Here is a 15,729-nt window from a genome sequence, read left to right as displayed (position 1 = left end):
GTGCCACAGGACACTTTGCTGCTTTTACAGCTCCAGACTAACACGGCTAACCTTCTGATACTTGTCTTCCGAAGTTGACTCTATATTAATTGAAGTCTTACGGTGCTTAGTAAATAAGGATAGTTGATGAAACTGGAATTAAATGTTGCATTATCATGGATTGCATCTACATGGAAATCTAGAGTGATTCCACTGACCTCAAATGAGTAAGCCATGTAGGCAGGGGTGGCTCTAGGTATTTTGCCGCTCCAAGCACGGCAAGCAGGCTGCCTTTGGCAGCTTGCCTGCGGGAGGTCCCCAGTCCCGCGGATTCGGCAGCCTGCCTGCAGGAGATCCGCCGAAGCCGCGGGACCAGAGGACCCTCCGCAGGCATGCCGCCGAAGGCAACCTGCCTGCCACCCTCACGGTGACTGGCAGAGTGCCCCCAGTGGCTTGCCGCCCCAGGCATGTGCTTGGGGTGTTGATGCCTGGAGCCGCCCCTGCATGCGGAGCTGAGAGAAGAATGAGGCCCTTTATTTTTGGACTGAAAAACCAATGCATCTGCCAAAACTACTGAGACGTTTGCCCTCTTACCAATGTTTTTCATTAGGCTGATGTGGTAGTCATCCTGAATCTCTTCTGTTAAACTATGAAGCAATGTCTCCAGATTTGGGTTGGTAAGCAAATGATTTGGAATATGCTTTAAAATCATGTCTTTCACTTCTTTATCCTGGGGAGCCAGCATGTCTTTCCGTATTCCATTATGTATGTAATAACAATATCTCTGTAAAAATAAAAATATCCTTATTATATTGACTTTTAAGACAGAGAACTGACTATGATGAAATATTTTCCAGGTTTGTTTGTTTTTTTTAATCTCCTCAACCCTTTTTACAAATAGAAGGCACTTGGACTATCATGTGCCTTGGTTATTTCAAACTTGAGTTCCTTTTAAACCAGTACAAATTTCTGATGTAATTTTTTTAAGTAGTTCCATCTGCTTAGATACATTGTTCTGGACTGGACCAACTGAAATTTAGTAAAATTTGAAGTGCAAGGCAATAATATGAGCAGTTACGAATTTGGTTAGATGCAACCCTCTGGCCTGGAGAACAGACTGAGGAGTGAGAAACTATTAAAAGAGAAAGGAAACAATTGGGAAGGAAATGGAGGCAGATTAGGGTTAAAGAAAGATTTAAACACAGTTTGTTGTATTTAGTTTTTATACATGCTTTGTCTGGTGCATAGAAATTTTCTTCTTTTACCAATTTATGCCCAATTTAAGTGGGCATAACTGTACATATTCATACTCCCGATTATGACTATCATCACTTTTCTCAACTTAAAAAAGTGAAGTTAATACCTCTATATCACTTTTCGAAGGTAACTCTTCTTGCTTATGTATCTCCTCCTCGTGCTGAAGCATGACAACAAACTGTTCTTCTGGAGTCAATGGTTGGGTGTCTGAATAATATATGATGCCTAATTCTGGACTATGTCTATCTGAAGATAATGAATTTGAATCTATACTGTACAGTTGGGTTGGTGTGGTTCTGAAACAAAAGGGCACTAGTTTAGTATACTTACAACCAGAGATGCATTCTCATAACATTCTGGCCAAATTCATGCTCTGTTTTCCAGTTGCATTATGCTGAGGATGAACATGGCCTATTCTACAGTACTCAACTATTCATGAAGATGTAGTAAACCCATACACCAAATTGCTTCATTGTAAACAATATACCTGCTGCCTTCTATGGTAATATGAAAACTAGCAAGTATATTACAGGTAATGGCAGTGTATCTTACAATATATATACACAATCCCCCAGTTTGAAATAGTCCAAATTTGGTGACCTTCTGGTCATGCTACAAAAGACACCTGTTTGATAGGGCATTGAGAGAGGGCTGGCTGATCATTTTAATGCTGCTGACTTCTAAATTGCATTGTTAATGTGTGTTGGGGCACCTAGTGTCTTGGACAGGCATCTTTTAAGTTATTTTTAAATCAAAATAAACAAAACATAGAAATATGTATGGGTAATTATAATGACAAAGGTGGGTAACGTTATTATAGGCAAACTGGTAGCACCACCTATTATTAAGGTTGACTGACATTTTACATCAGATCCATTTTCAGTTGTGTATAATTTTGCCAAACTTTAACCATTTAGGCTGAAATTTTCCATGCCAGGTGTCTACCTGAGGTTGAATACTTGTGGATAATTAAAGTCAAAGTGGTTCAGCCATTTCCGAGAATGAGACTAGAGAAAAATATGTTTTGTGGGTTTTTTTTACTCCTGTTACAATCTGGTAATCTTTTCTTTGAACAGTTCTAGTTCCCCCAGGCATGGAGCAGGGTTTGAAATGTGGTACACAGTGGCCTCTGTGTCTGAGATGTCCCCTTTTTGCTGTCCCCATTAAAATCTGCCTACATTTAGCCAAGTTATAAGCCACTAAAAAACTGAAATTCGCACATAGGCAGTAAACTTCTTAGACTTTGGAAGATAAATTCCACAAAGATTCCATCCGTCTTGGGCGTGTTCCAGCCAGGGGCTGAATAAAACTTTCCCTGCAATTGCAGCCCTGATGGCCATGATGGTCCGTCCAGGCACCTGAACTGAGAACAGGAAGTCTATCTCTCTTGTTCTCTCAATGACCTCCCCAGCTCGCACACACACTTGCAGGTGCCTGTACTGAATGCAGAGGGAAGATCTGTGGGAGGAGGAGAGGGAGAAGATGGAGAGAGTAGACTGGGGACAAGGGTCCCAGATAAGGAAGACTGAAACTGAGCCTGGAGGCTGATAGCAGGGGAGTGGAAAGGAAAACTGGAACTGGATGGGCAAGGACACTGGGACAAGGAGCCAGGGAAGGAGATTGTGATTGGGAGCCAATAGGGACAGGGAACATGGGCAAAGGGTTGGGAGAAATGGGAAACCACTGGAGGCCAGGGCATGGGAGACAGATCAGATGAGGAGTCAGGGGAAGGTGGGAACAGGTAATGTCTGGGCATGGAGATGAATTGGGAGAAAAGAAACCAATATTTTCCCACTATTCAAAAGTACTGTATCTCTGAAAAACTGATAGTGTAATTAGAGCATATTTCTAGGTGTCTTGTGACTACTGCCTGTGAATATATCATCCATCCATGTACACCCCAGGGAAATAGTTCAGTATCACAATTCATTAAATGTGCCATTCTATATGCTAGAAGTGAAATTCATTCCTCTGCAAAGGACCAGCAAAAAGTGACACATGAGCTTTCTGCTGGCCCTGTCTGCTCAGGCAGGAAATTCACAAACAGATTTTATAAAAAAACATAAAATTTTATTGTAACTACATCCAAACTGAGAGAAAAATGAAAGCAACAGGATACTGTAAGTGTGTTAAACTGCAGAGCTCTAGCTCTGAGACTTATTTCAGCACTCCATGTCTTTATGATCAACTATGGTACATTACCTGTCAGATTCACATATACTTCTTTGTGTAAGTTTGAGCCTCTTCTCAGAAGGTGCAAATTCTTTTGAAGCTATAAGTATCAGTCAAGAAAATAATTTTTAATAAGGTTATTTCAAGTTACTGCAAAGGAGCGATACATGAATTAACTACAACAGACAGTGAAATAACAGAAAAATATAATCTGCACATAGGCGGCTAGGGTCCTGATTCAGCAACATACTTAAACACATGCTGAAGTACCTTGCTGAACTGAGGTTCAGGAAAGCATTCAGCATGTGCTTAACCTGAAGCATGTACTTAAGTTCCATTGATGTCAATGTTTCAGTGTTTTCCTCAATAGGAATGCTTAAGTGAAATAGAACCTATATTTCTAACTTTTACATACAGATAGTGCAATGTAATATCTAAAGGTAGTGTGATAAAATATGAAGTTATAACAAATTCACTATATATGACTAATTTGTGGACAAGAGGCTGTTATGACAGGCTTTTCAGCCATCTAAATAATCAGTCGCCATATAATGCCTTTTCTCCAAGGAAACAGACCCTGACTATGACTGCATTCCATTTCATATACCTTTATTCCTTGGAAATGCATGTGGATCCAAGAAAACAGGCAAAGAAACAATGGTAAGAGGCTTAGTAACCAAAACAAAGCCTACTTAAGTAGTGTGCAAGAGAACAAAGTGGACACTGAAACTCTTTTGTCAAATTCCCAATCATTTGCCAAGATGAAAAGAAAGGAAGCAACAGCCTGGATTAACAGACAACAGCTTTACACGGGAAGTTAGCATACTACATTATAGCAATCTTTCACCAATAGCAGTGGTTTATGATGAGATGCTAGAATCTTCAGAAGAAAGTTCACAAATTAAAAAGTAGATTTTAAATTGTTGTGACCTTGTGTTTGCATACCATACAAGGCTCTTCGCTAGGAGGGAGAGCTTATGTGAATGTAAGGATTCTGTTGCCCCTGTACATTATGAAAGAATCAGTCTACTGTTGATACTGACTACGACTTGCTGGAAAATAAGAATTTTGGTCTGTGAAAAGTGTTGACATTTTAAAATTTGATTTCGGTCCACACTGAAATGAAAATAAGACATTCAGAATTTTTTTGTGATAAAACTTGATACCACCCTGCCTCAGAATAACCAATAGCCTGGTGATTAGGATATAGGACATGGAGGTTCAAGGCCCAGTGTCTGAACATGGGTCTCTGACATCCCAGATAAGTGCCCTAATCACAGAGCTATTAGCTAATCTGGCATAGGTCTCTTTCTTGCTCAAGTTGTATGGGCTAAACCTCTGACCATTTTATAACCAAACTTCACCCAAGAAAGATTAACAGGAAAGAATGGTCACAAACAGGGACGGCAGATTTGTACTGCTAATTAAAAATGCAGAGATCAAATGAACCATTAGGCAATGTGCTAATATATGCAAGTATGGATACACGGTGAGACTGCTCTCTGATTCGCTGAACCCAATGTTGCTCTCGCCATTGCAGGGGGCACCATTTTATGCAGATCTTTCAGTTTTAGATCACGTGCAGTAAGTGTGTAGTTATTAGCTATGGAATCACTTGGGCTTCGGTAATAACGCTGTTCTTTAAATGGAACCGCCAAAGTCCATGACACTCTTTGCATCAAAGGAGGATAATAGCTGTTCTTAAGGACAAGCTGAAATTAAAAAATAGTAATATTATTAAGTCATTGGGCTATCTAAGAAGTGTCTTCCTGTAGCTAGCACAAGAAAGAATAATTGCTATTTCTTAGCCCGAAGTCAGCCTAAAACTCTTGGCTCTACCACATCACAAACACCAGTTCACATTTTCCACTGACTGATATTTTAAAAAATCTATATGTTTATATAATGCTCAAGAAAAGTTCCAGATTGACAGGCCTGAAGAGCGAAGTTAGAGACGAGTGATAGCGCAGGCAGCAGTACTGCAAGCTTCCCCACACAGCCCTGCTGGTGAGCAGGGCCAGTGCAACCACTTAGGCAAACTAGGTTGCCGCCTAGTGCGCCTAGTGGTTGAGGGAGCCTAAAAGCCCACTCAGGTGAGGAGGTGGAGTGGAGGTGAGCTGGGGAGGGGGGGACTGGGGAGGGCCTCCCACAGTAACGGGGGGAGAGGGATTTACAGGGGAACCTCTCCCCGCCCCAGATCAACTCCACTCTGCCTCCTTCGCTGAGCACACAGCCCCCGGTCTAAGTCTCCTCCAATCGGAGCCACAAGCGTGGGAGGGGAGGAGAATTAGAGCGACACCGGCGTGCTCAGAGGAGGAGGTGGAGACGAGGTGAGCTGGGGCAGGCTCCCCAGGCGGAGTTAGCTGCCGCAGGGGGGGCTCCCCGGCTGGGGTTAGCTGCCATGGGGGGGGGGCTCCCCGGCTGGGGTTAGCTGCGGGGGGGATTACTGCTGGGGGGGGTCCACGGGCAGGGGGGGCAGCAGGCTCCCTGGGAGGGGGGTCCCTGGGTCGGGGGCTGGGTTAGCTGCGGTGGGAGGGCTCCTCTGGTGGGGGAGCGGGGGGCATGGTTAGCTGCAGGGGGGGTGGGATTAGCTAGGGGGGAGGTGGCGCAAGGTGGAACTTCCTTGCACTGGCCCTGCCAGTGAGCCTCACCCTTGAGCAGGAAAAAACAAGGGCACATCACTCTCCACAACCACATGATCCCTTGGCCATTCTGTTGAACCAGCCACCCAGAGAGTTGGCCAGTGTCAGTTCCAGTGGTGTTTCCTATGATGTGGATGTTTTGTCACTGAAAGACACTAAACTTATTTCATGCAGGCCACTTGAGGGGGCCACTTAGGGATCTGGGGCAAAATCAGTACTTGGTCCCGCTAGTGAAGGCAGGGGGCTGGACACAATGACCTTTCAGGGTCCCTTCCAGTTCTATGAGATAGGTATATCTCCATATATTATATTATTAACCCACGTAAAAATACATTAGTTGATTTTTATCTTCAAGTATATATTTGATATCCTCATTGGTTTGATTTATAGCCAGCATAGTGATGCTCTTACATTTATTCCAGCTTTGTCTTGATGTATAATATACTCTAACAATGGCAATTTAAAATGAACAGCTCATTTGTCATATGACTGTATATGGTAATATTCTTAAAAAACAAATGGTGTTCTTAACTTATTTCAGTCATTATTGGAAATTCATTGAATAATTTGAAAATGTGTCTGAAATGTAGACTGCTGTGGAAAAAAATAAATAATGTCAGGCTTAGGCAGCAGAAAAAAGCCTCTACAGCTTGTGTCCCCTGAAGAACTGACTACTGGCCTTCCGAGCTACTGTATCAGACACAAAAGCTGCACTTTACTTAGAAGAAGAAACAGTCCCCTTGCTGGCAGCCAGGAAATGCCACATTAGACATCACGTAGCTGTATCTAGCTGCCCCCTTCTGAGGAACACCATCTATCACTTCATGCAGTCTGACTAGCATATATGGCAAACAAGCCAATCTGGTTCATGGGAATGACAGTTGGGGACAGAAGTGGTGACTTTTATTTTTCCCAATGAGTTCTCCACCACCGCTCTGCCCTGAGGCCCCACTCGAGCTCTGCCTCTCCCCTGAGACCCCACCCTCTCCACCTCTTCCCACCCCTGCTCCGCCCTCTCTCTGAAGGCCCGGCATTTGGTCTGCCTCTTCCCGCGCCCACTCCGGCCCCTCTCTCAAAGCCCCCCACCTGCCTGCTGCTCACTGCTTTCCACCCTCCTCTGAGCACCTCCGCCAGCTGCCAAACAGCTGACTAGTGGCCCCCATCGAACAGCTGTGGCTGGTGAGTGCTGAGCACCACCTATTCTTTTTCCCATGGGTGCTTGAGCACCCCACTTAACCTTTCCTCACCTAAAAAAAAATGCAATGAAAACATTGCCACTTGCTTTCTCACCTCTCTTTGCATGACATCATTACTAGCATCAAGTTTTTAATAATTTAAAGAGCTTTTTTTAATAGGTTATTGACATCCTGCCTTCCATTCCCTCACTTCTCTTTCCATTCCTTCAGGAGCTGCAATTAAACGTGTCTGCTCAGCTGGCCATCACCATATGACCTCTGGGAAGGCAGAGTATTAAGACATGAAATAACTTCCTTCCATTTGTGTTACTGATGCAACTTTTTTTCTTCCCCAGTCTATCATGAGTTTTAGTAAAAAAATGATAATGATGTAGTTAGCCAATTTAAAATAGATGATAAAACCAGATTACAACTCCTGCTGTGGGTTTTTCTTATGATCGATGTGGCTAATCTTATCAGTAAGGAAACAGGCATTCATACTGCTGTTAAAGTGCACTCATACTCCCTAAAGTCACATTTGAAAGTTCATAGGCTCTATTCTGTTCAGTTTCTTATACCTCACCCATCACCATGGTATCTAAGAGCTTTCCAAAAGAGTTTTCAGTAATGTAACTAGCATAGGTAACTAGGCTCTTGTATAATTCTATAATATTTGGAAAGGGGGAGAGTTAGATAAATCTAAAACCTAATTAGCAGCCTAGGCTGCCCTTTTACCTCATCGTCTGCTTAAAACCTAAAAATATCCAATGCCTGCAGGCATTCCAGTACTCTGCTTAAAAGTTTTATATGGGAGAAAAGATGACACATACCTTATACAGTTCTGAGGGTTCTGTTGTGGTTGCAGCCGGCAGAGGTGGTAACTCTGGTATCCCTTTGGAATGACTCATATTATACACAGAATTATTTTGGGACTAGAGAGAATAAAAATGTGTTTTACAAAAAGATTTTGAACTGCATTGCTTAACAAAGGACTTTATTCATGAAGGACGGAGTCACTTGATTTTCTTACAAGAACAGTATGTTGCAACTGTTCCAACATAGGAGAAAACTGATATTCTTACTCAGAGCAAATCAGGTTTTCTGGCAGCACTGTCATCTTTGACCTCTTCACAGCCCTATGACAAATGTGTCTATTTCAAAGAAAAACCTGACTTTGGAGGCATCTTTCACTGGTGGATAAAAACTCTGGAGCAAAAGCTGATATTCCAAAATTTAGGTGCTCGTGTTAGAAAAAAAATTAAAGTGTTTATCAAAGTCTGCCTCAAGACACAGATGGCTCACACAGTTAGGTGTAGCCAACAGGACCACAAGGAATTAACACGGCCAGCATGACTTCCAACCTCTATTGATTTCACTGTGCACCAGAAACCCATTTTGTAGCTAGGTGAATTGCAAGCAGCATTTCAGTGTAAGATCAAACAAGACTCAAATCCACACCCTTCAGGATCCTGGCTAGCACCTTAACCAGTCAGTCACCACACCTGTTTTGCTTTAAATATTTGCTCTAGCAGGTTTAGAATGAACTAAATATTGCAGCATTGTAACAGTGAATGCATACTCGAAAGTGAATCTGACTAATCCTTGTCTAAGCTGAGTGAAATGCAAAAAGTAAATACAGGGCTTTTACTGAGCAAAGGAAATCAGAGTTCAAAAATTATTTCAATTTCAATTCAGGGAGGGGCTGATATCCTGAGATAGCTTTCTGGGATTCTATGTGGAGTTTTCTTAATACATTTCCCCCTTTTATAATTTCTTCTTTGTGTGTAGAGTTCAGGAGGTGCCCAAGGAAATTATATAAAGCGACACTAGCAGCAAAGAATGGTGGACTTGCAGACTCTAAAATTTTACATTGTTTTATTTTTGAATGCAGGGGTTTTTTTACATAATTCTACATTTGTAAGTTCAACTTTCATGATAAAGAGATTGCACTATAGCACTTGTATTTGGTAAATTGAAAAACTCTTTTTTGTTTGTTTTTTTACAGTGCAAATACTTGTAATCAAAAATAAAAATAAAGTGAGCACTGTACACTTTGTATTCTGTGTTGTAATTGAAATCAATATATTTGAAAATGTAGAAAACATCCAAAATATTTAAATAAATGGGAGTTTATTATTGTTTAACAATGCGATTAATCATGATTAATTTTTTTTATCGCTTGATAGCCCTAATATATATACGTATATAAAAAAACCTAGGTTACATTCCATATGGAGCTACGAAGCACATTAAAGGATCACAGAAAGCTATAGTTCCATACTGCAACAACTATTGTTTGGAATCTTCCAAGTCTATATCCCTTAATAGAGGCATAAATCCCAACTACAGCAGATGGGTAAGTGATAGCAGAAATGTGTAACATTTAAGTGCACAGTATTTGAAGGCCAGTGCATTAAATCACCATCAAAAGGGCAGGTATTATCAGTTGTAATTACACTTCCAAAATGTATTCTTATTTCTATAGGATGTTTCTTTGATACATTTTGTAGCAAGAGGCTATTGACTCTTGATTCATGTGGCCATAGCAGAGAACACAGTCCAAACTGTATTCAGCCAATCAAATTCCTTCTTTTTTGATACCCAATGAAGAGCTCATTTATAAATGGGATTTATAAAAGAAGGAATCTGATTGACCTGTCATAAACAAATAAGTAAGAGTTAATAGAACAAAAGTGCTTCATATCTCTTTTGCCTGGAAAGGGTTAACAAGAACAGTGAGCCTGGCTGTCACCTGACCAGAGGACCAATCAGAGGACAGGATACTTTCAAATCTTGAGGGAGGGAAGCTTTGTGCTGTGCTGTTAGTTTTTTGGTTGTTGTTCACTCTGGGGGCTCAGAGGGATCAGACGTGCAACCAGGTTTCTCTCCAATCTCTCTGATACAGGCACTTATAAGTTCAGAATAGTGAGTACTAGGTAGATAAAGCGAGTTAGGCTTATGGTTGTTTTCTTTATTTGCAAATGTGTATTTGGTTGGAAAGAGTTCAAATGTGTATTTGGTTGGAAGGAGTTTAAATTGGTATTTTGCTGAAAGATTTTAATTTGTACTTGTATACTTAGGCTGGGAGGGTGTTCCCAGTGTCTATAGCTGAAAGACCTGTACCTATTCCATTTTTTAAATTTACAAAGATAATTTTTACTGTTTTTTCTTTTTTTAATTAAAAGTTTCTTGTTTAAGTTGATTGTTTTTTTATTCTGGTGTGAGACCCCAGGGGACGGGGTCTGGATTCACCAGGGAATTGGTGGGGAGAAAGGAGGGAAGGGAGAGAGAGAGGCTAATTTCTCTCTGTGTTAGGATTACTGTCTCTCTCAGGGAGAGTCTGGGAGGGGGAAAGAGAAGGAGGGGGGAAGGTGCATTTTCCTCTCTGCTTAAGATTCAAGGAGTTTGAATCACAGTGATCTTCCAGGGTAACCCAGGGAGGGGAAGCCTGGGAGAGGCAACGGTGAGGGAAAGGGTTTACTTTCCTTGTGTTAAGATCCAGAGGGTCTGGATCTTGGGGGTCCCCGGGCAAGGTTTTGGGGGGACCAGAGTGTACCAGGCACTGGAATTCCTGGTTGGTGGCAGCGCTACAGGTTCTAAGCTGGTAATTGAGCTTAGAGGAATTCATGCTGGTACCCCATCTTTTGGACGCTAAGGTTCAGAGTGGGGAATTATATCATGACAGACCTCCATAGACTGTTCTCCAGCACAATAAAACACAAGATAAATCATAGTTTTGGGCCATACTCCATGGTCCTGTATCAAGCAAAACTCCACTGAAGTCATCGGGAATTTCGCTTGATTAAAGACTGGAGAATTTACTGGTTTTTTTGTTTGTTTGTTTTTAAAGTGAACAAACAATAGAGTTTATTAGGTGCTTGTTCTTCCTTAAAGTTCCAGGAATTGGTAGAAAAGTGAATATTCCTGCTAAGGCAGCTCTTGACATGCTATAAAAGCAATTCCAAACATTAATATCCTTTTAATTTAGCGTGCTTGAGCTATATTACCTTTTCAGAGGGAATACTTTACAGAGGCTAACACGTGATTAATATTTAACCACATGGAGCTTCTTTGAACACTCTGCTCTGTAAACCAGGAGTAAGGATCATCAAGAATCCTTAACGATAAAGTTCCAATTGTGTTCAAGGTTTTCAAATTTCATTGTGAATACTTCACAGAGCCCCAACAATAAATCACTCACTTACCCTCAGGAGCCTTGGAGTCTGTATTGGCTTCATTGTAAACTTCGGTCAAATTGTTTCTTGTTTGTTAAAATGTATAGATTAGGTCAATATTTTTCTTAAAATAAATAAACTCGTATTAGCTACCTGCATACAGAAAATTAGGGAAATAGTTTCACGACATAGTTTCCATTCAGGAGACTAGAGAAAGTGTTATAATAGATGCCTGCTTTCCGGACACCTCAGCAGCTGGAAGGAAACAGCTCTCTTGAAACTCCCTCCACCTGTCTGTTCCTCAAGTTGTCTTCTCCTTCTCCCATGCTGGCCCCACTAAGACCTCTTCTCCCTGCTACTCAAGCTCTCTTCCATTTCTACCGCACTTTAAGCTCACTTTTTCCCTGCATCTCATCTCAAACTCTCTTCTGTCCTCCTCCAGCTGTCCCAAGCATTCTTCCACCCACCTCCTTCCCCAAGCTCTCTAGCTTTCTTTGCTCCCATTCCCAGCTCTTTTCTCTGCCTCCTTCCATGCTCCTTTCTCCCCCCAAGCCCATATTCTCTTCCCTTCCCTCTCCCGCTGCGTCCCACTCACTCCTTTACGAATGCCCCAAATTTGTGGTTTTAAGTAAACAATTTCACACACATTTATTGCTGTGAAAAGTGAACAAACATCAAAGTGTGAAGGAGACAGATAGACAGACAATGCCCACTAAGCCTCTTCCTAATGTAGTTTATTGGGGCGGGAGGCAGGGGAGGTTTGCTACCTGCTGCTGCCCTTCTTAACCACCTCCTTACCTGGCTGCAGCTTCTAGCGCAAGTGAATTTCTCTGACACTATGCCTTTCACTTCTCAGCCTGGTAGCCAAGGTGACAGCATTTTCGTTGCTAGGAGACATAAGAATGACTCCTTTTCCCCCTCCCTGCTTTCCCACTCCTCCACAATGGCTGAAGGAAAACTCCACCCAGTGTAATCTTATGTTAGGGTGACCAGATGTCCAGATTTTATAGGGATAGTCCTGATTTTTGGGTCTTTTTCTTATATAGGCTCCTATTACCACCCACCTCCTGTCCTAATTTTTCACATTTGCTGTCTGGTCAACCTATCTTATGTACTGCTGAAGCCAGGGAGGAATGGTTCAGGAATGTGTCTGTCATTGCTACGGGCTTGTTTACTATTATACTGCTGAAAATTACAGGGATGTTTTGGGACAGATTATGGTTACCTGGGGTAAGGCTGGGGAAGCCACCCATCCCGCAGAGGAGAGGCAAATAAAAAATCTCAGATCTGAAAGGGAAAAAACCCAAGGATTCAAATCCCTGAATCCAGACTGCTCTAGGCACTTTTGATTCTGGTTCTGAACCAAAACCCATGGGGTCCCAGAAGTTTAGGTTCAGATGTGGGTGCTTAAACCCCCATGCTGCCCCAGCAGATTCATCCTGCTCCCCTCAGATCCACCTCCTGAATCCACTTGTCTTTCACCATCTTCAGAGAGAGAGAATCCTGGTATCCTGACTCTCTTCATCATCCAAGTTATTCAGAGGCTCCAGGGTGGCCACTACCCCACACTCAGCCTGGTACCTCTCCCCTTGCAACCTCCTCAAGAGGGCTCTGGCAACTACACAGCTCCCAGTGGGTCTTCTGCAAATGATAAAAGACAAAAACACCACATCACCTGTGGGTGAACATTTTTCACAAAACATTCCCTCTATATGCGACCTCTCAGTCCTCATCCTCAAAGGAAACCTACATACCTTCAAAAGATGAGCCTGGATGTTTAAATTCATAACTTTGCTAGACAGTAAATATCATGGATTGAATAGAGTCACTGAATTTATTACAAGAATCTACAACTCCTCCCTCCCCCATGACTGGAGAGATATTAACAGGCCACTTTACCTAGAATGATCCCTTGAAATATGTGTTAACTACTTACGCTAAACAATCTGTTCCACCTTGTATTTAGCTGTGACATTTCCCAGACCTGAAAAAAAGCTCTGTGTAAGCTCGAAAGCTTGTCTCGCTCACGAACAGAAGTTGGTCCAATAAATGGTATTAGTTGCTGACTCACCTTGTATCTCTACTATTCTGGAGAACCAACATGGCTCCAACAACACTGCATACCCTTTAATAATGTCAAATATGAATATTTTTAGTAGTCTTAGAAAAAGCACTCTTACCTTTCTCTCTCTCTCTCACTCCTGTCTTTGAGTATTTCTTTTTTGCTGTGCATCTTTGAGTCCAGAGCCTAATATAGGCAGTGGAACAAATTTTGAGCTGATTTAGGCCCCCATCCTTCAATTTAATAAATGGACAGATCCTTACACCTGTACAGTTCAACTGAAGTCAATGGGTCTCTTCAAGGGCACAAGGTTCCATTGTCCCATTGAGTCTGTTAAAGCAGCTCATTCATAAAGCTTCATTTTACTTTAAAAAGACTGTTGCAGAATTTATACAGAATATGCAAGGGAACTTGGAAGGATTCCCCCCTCTCCCCCAACAATATAGAGTGCATGTTAAAAGGGCAGTATATGCTCATATATCTTTTTTTAAAAAGTTTTCATCTATGTTACTAACCACCAGGGCCAGCGCTTCCATTTAGGCGGCCTAGGCAATCGCCTAGGGCACCAGGATTATTGGTGGGCGGCATTTTGCCGGAGGGGGCGGCAGGCAGCTCCGGTGGAGCTGCCGCAGTCGTGCCTGCGGAGGATCTGCTGGTCCGCGGCTCCGGTGGAGCTGCCGCAGTCGTGCCTGCGGACGGTCGGCTGCTCCCGCAGCTCCGGTGGACCTCCCACAGGCACGACTGCGGCAGCTCCACCAGAGCCGCGGGACCAGGGCGCGGGGCGGCGAAATTGCCATGCGCCTAGGGCGCTAAAACCCCTAGCGCCGGTCCTGCTAACCACCTTTGATTACTAAAGCCCCAATCCTCTGTGAAGCTCCTTGCAGTATCAGGGTGCAAAATGGAAACAATTTTAAAAATTGAATTTACTTTTCACGAGCTGGGATATTTACTTTTTTCATTTCACTTAGCTGGGACAGTTAAACTAGATGGGTCAGTTTCACACTCGTGAGCAATCAGTGTCATGGTCAGGTTCCCATGCCCTAACAGAACTCTGCGATGTTTTGGTTACAAACACTATTGAAGAATTTTAAAATCTAATAAAAAAAAATCTATTTTCATTGACAATTTTTAAAAAAATAGTGAAACCAATTATTTTCAGTTTTGTAACAGTCTTAATGATGACTAAAAAGTACTAATCAGAACTTTGCACATTTCTGAACATACTTAGCATTAAAACTTCAATACAGCAAAAGGAACTAATAAAGTAAAATTGGGCCATTCAGATCCTGCATCTGCCACCAGTGTAATGAATCCATAAACATCCAACAACTTCCATTTCACTATACTTCATACTAAACCACTCAGAAATTCACAGCAGCATTGGGAAAACTGTACGCTACTCCTGCTTTGAAGGCAGGATTAGTGATACATAGTTCAACAGTTCCAAGAGCACCCAGTAGCAGGAAGTGATACATCCTTACGCTAGCCCGTTCATTACAACACCCTATCAAGTTCCTTACCAAAATTCTTCCCACTCTATACTGTGTTTTGCCAACTTGTACGATTTTATCAGGAGTTTCCTGATGTTCAGTGACCTTCTTAAAGCCCCAGTTCCTGGAGTAAAGAGGGATTACATGAGAAGCTCTGATTTTATTTATTTTAAAGTAACATTATATCTCTAATTTTTTTTTAAAAATTGAAAATGCAGTCAAAGTGTACTGAAAGGCTCACAAATCAAAAAGCAAATAAAATAAACCCCAGTTTTAAAAAAAATCATGATTTTTAGAAAACTATGACTTTTTTTAAAAAGGCTCTGACATGGTTTTTGAATGCTTGGGCATTATACTGTACACTTCTGCTATGGAGTGTGATGTCTGTCATTGTCTAACAGGCTGCTATCATCTATCCCAGTTTCCTTTATTTCAGGAGTAAAGCTGTATCCCACGTTAGAGATCTTTCCCTAGAATATCTAGGCTGGAAGGGACCTCAGGAGATCATCTGGTCTAACCCCCTGCTCGAAGCAAGACCAATACCCAGGGCTGGTCTACACTACGGGGGAAAATCGATCTCAGATATGCAACTTCAGCTACGTGAATAACGTAGCTGATGTCGAAGTATCTAAGATCGAATTACTCACCATCCTCACGGCACGGGATCGATGTCTGCAGTTCCCCATCTTGACTCCGCAACTCCGTTTGGGTTGGTGGAGTTCCGGAATCGATATAAGTGCGTTCGGGGATTGATATATCACATCTAGATGAGACGCA

General features: G+C 42.2%; 1 protein-coding gene across 1 annotated transcript in view; it reads right to left on the bottom strand.

Annotated features, from left to right (window-relative positions):
* Nucleotides 1-11,543, bottom strand: part of DNAH3 (dynein axonemal heavy chain 3) — a 101,747-nt gene extending 90,204 nt beyond the window's left edge. The window contains exons 1-6 of the mRNA XM_050968905.1: nt 11,431-11,543; nt 8,056-8,157; nt 4,895-5,120; nt 3,439-3,508; nt 1,343-1,532; nt 574-763 (exon numbers count right to left, since the gene is read on the bottom strand). Coding sequence (XP_050824862.1) covers nt 574-763; nt 1,343-1,532; nt 3,439-3,508; nt 4,895-5,120; nt 8,056-8,157; nt 11,431-11,463 — 811 coding nt within the window. The 5' untranslated portion in view covers nt 11,464-11,543. The remainder of the gene's footprint in view (nt 1-573; nt 764-1,342; nt 1,533-3,438; nt 3,509-4,894; nt 5,121-8,055; nt 8,158-11,430) is intronic.
* Between the last annotated feature and the right edge of the window lie 4,186 nt (nt 11,544-15,729).

The sequence above is a fragment of the Gopherus flavomarginatus genome, chromosome 9, assembly GCF_025201925.1.
Source record: "Gopherus flavomarginatus isolate rGopFla2 chromosome 9, rGopFla2.mat.asm, whole genome shotgun sequence".
NCBI classification, from domain to species: domain Eukaryota; kingdom Metazoa; phylum Chordata; order Testudines; family Testudinidae; genus Gopherus; species Gopherus flavomarginatus.
The sequence above is the reverse complement of the archived record's forward strand: the minus strand, read 5'-3'. Positions and strand labels throughout refer to the sequence as shown.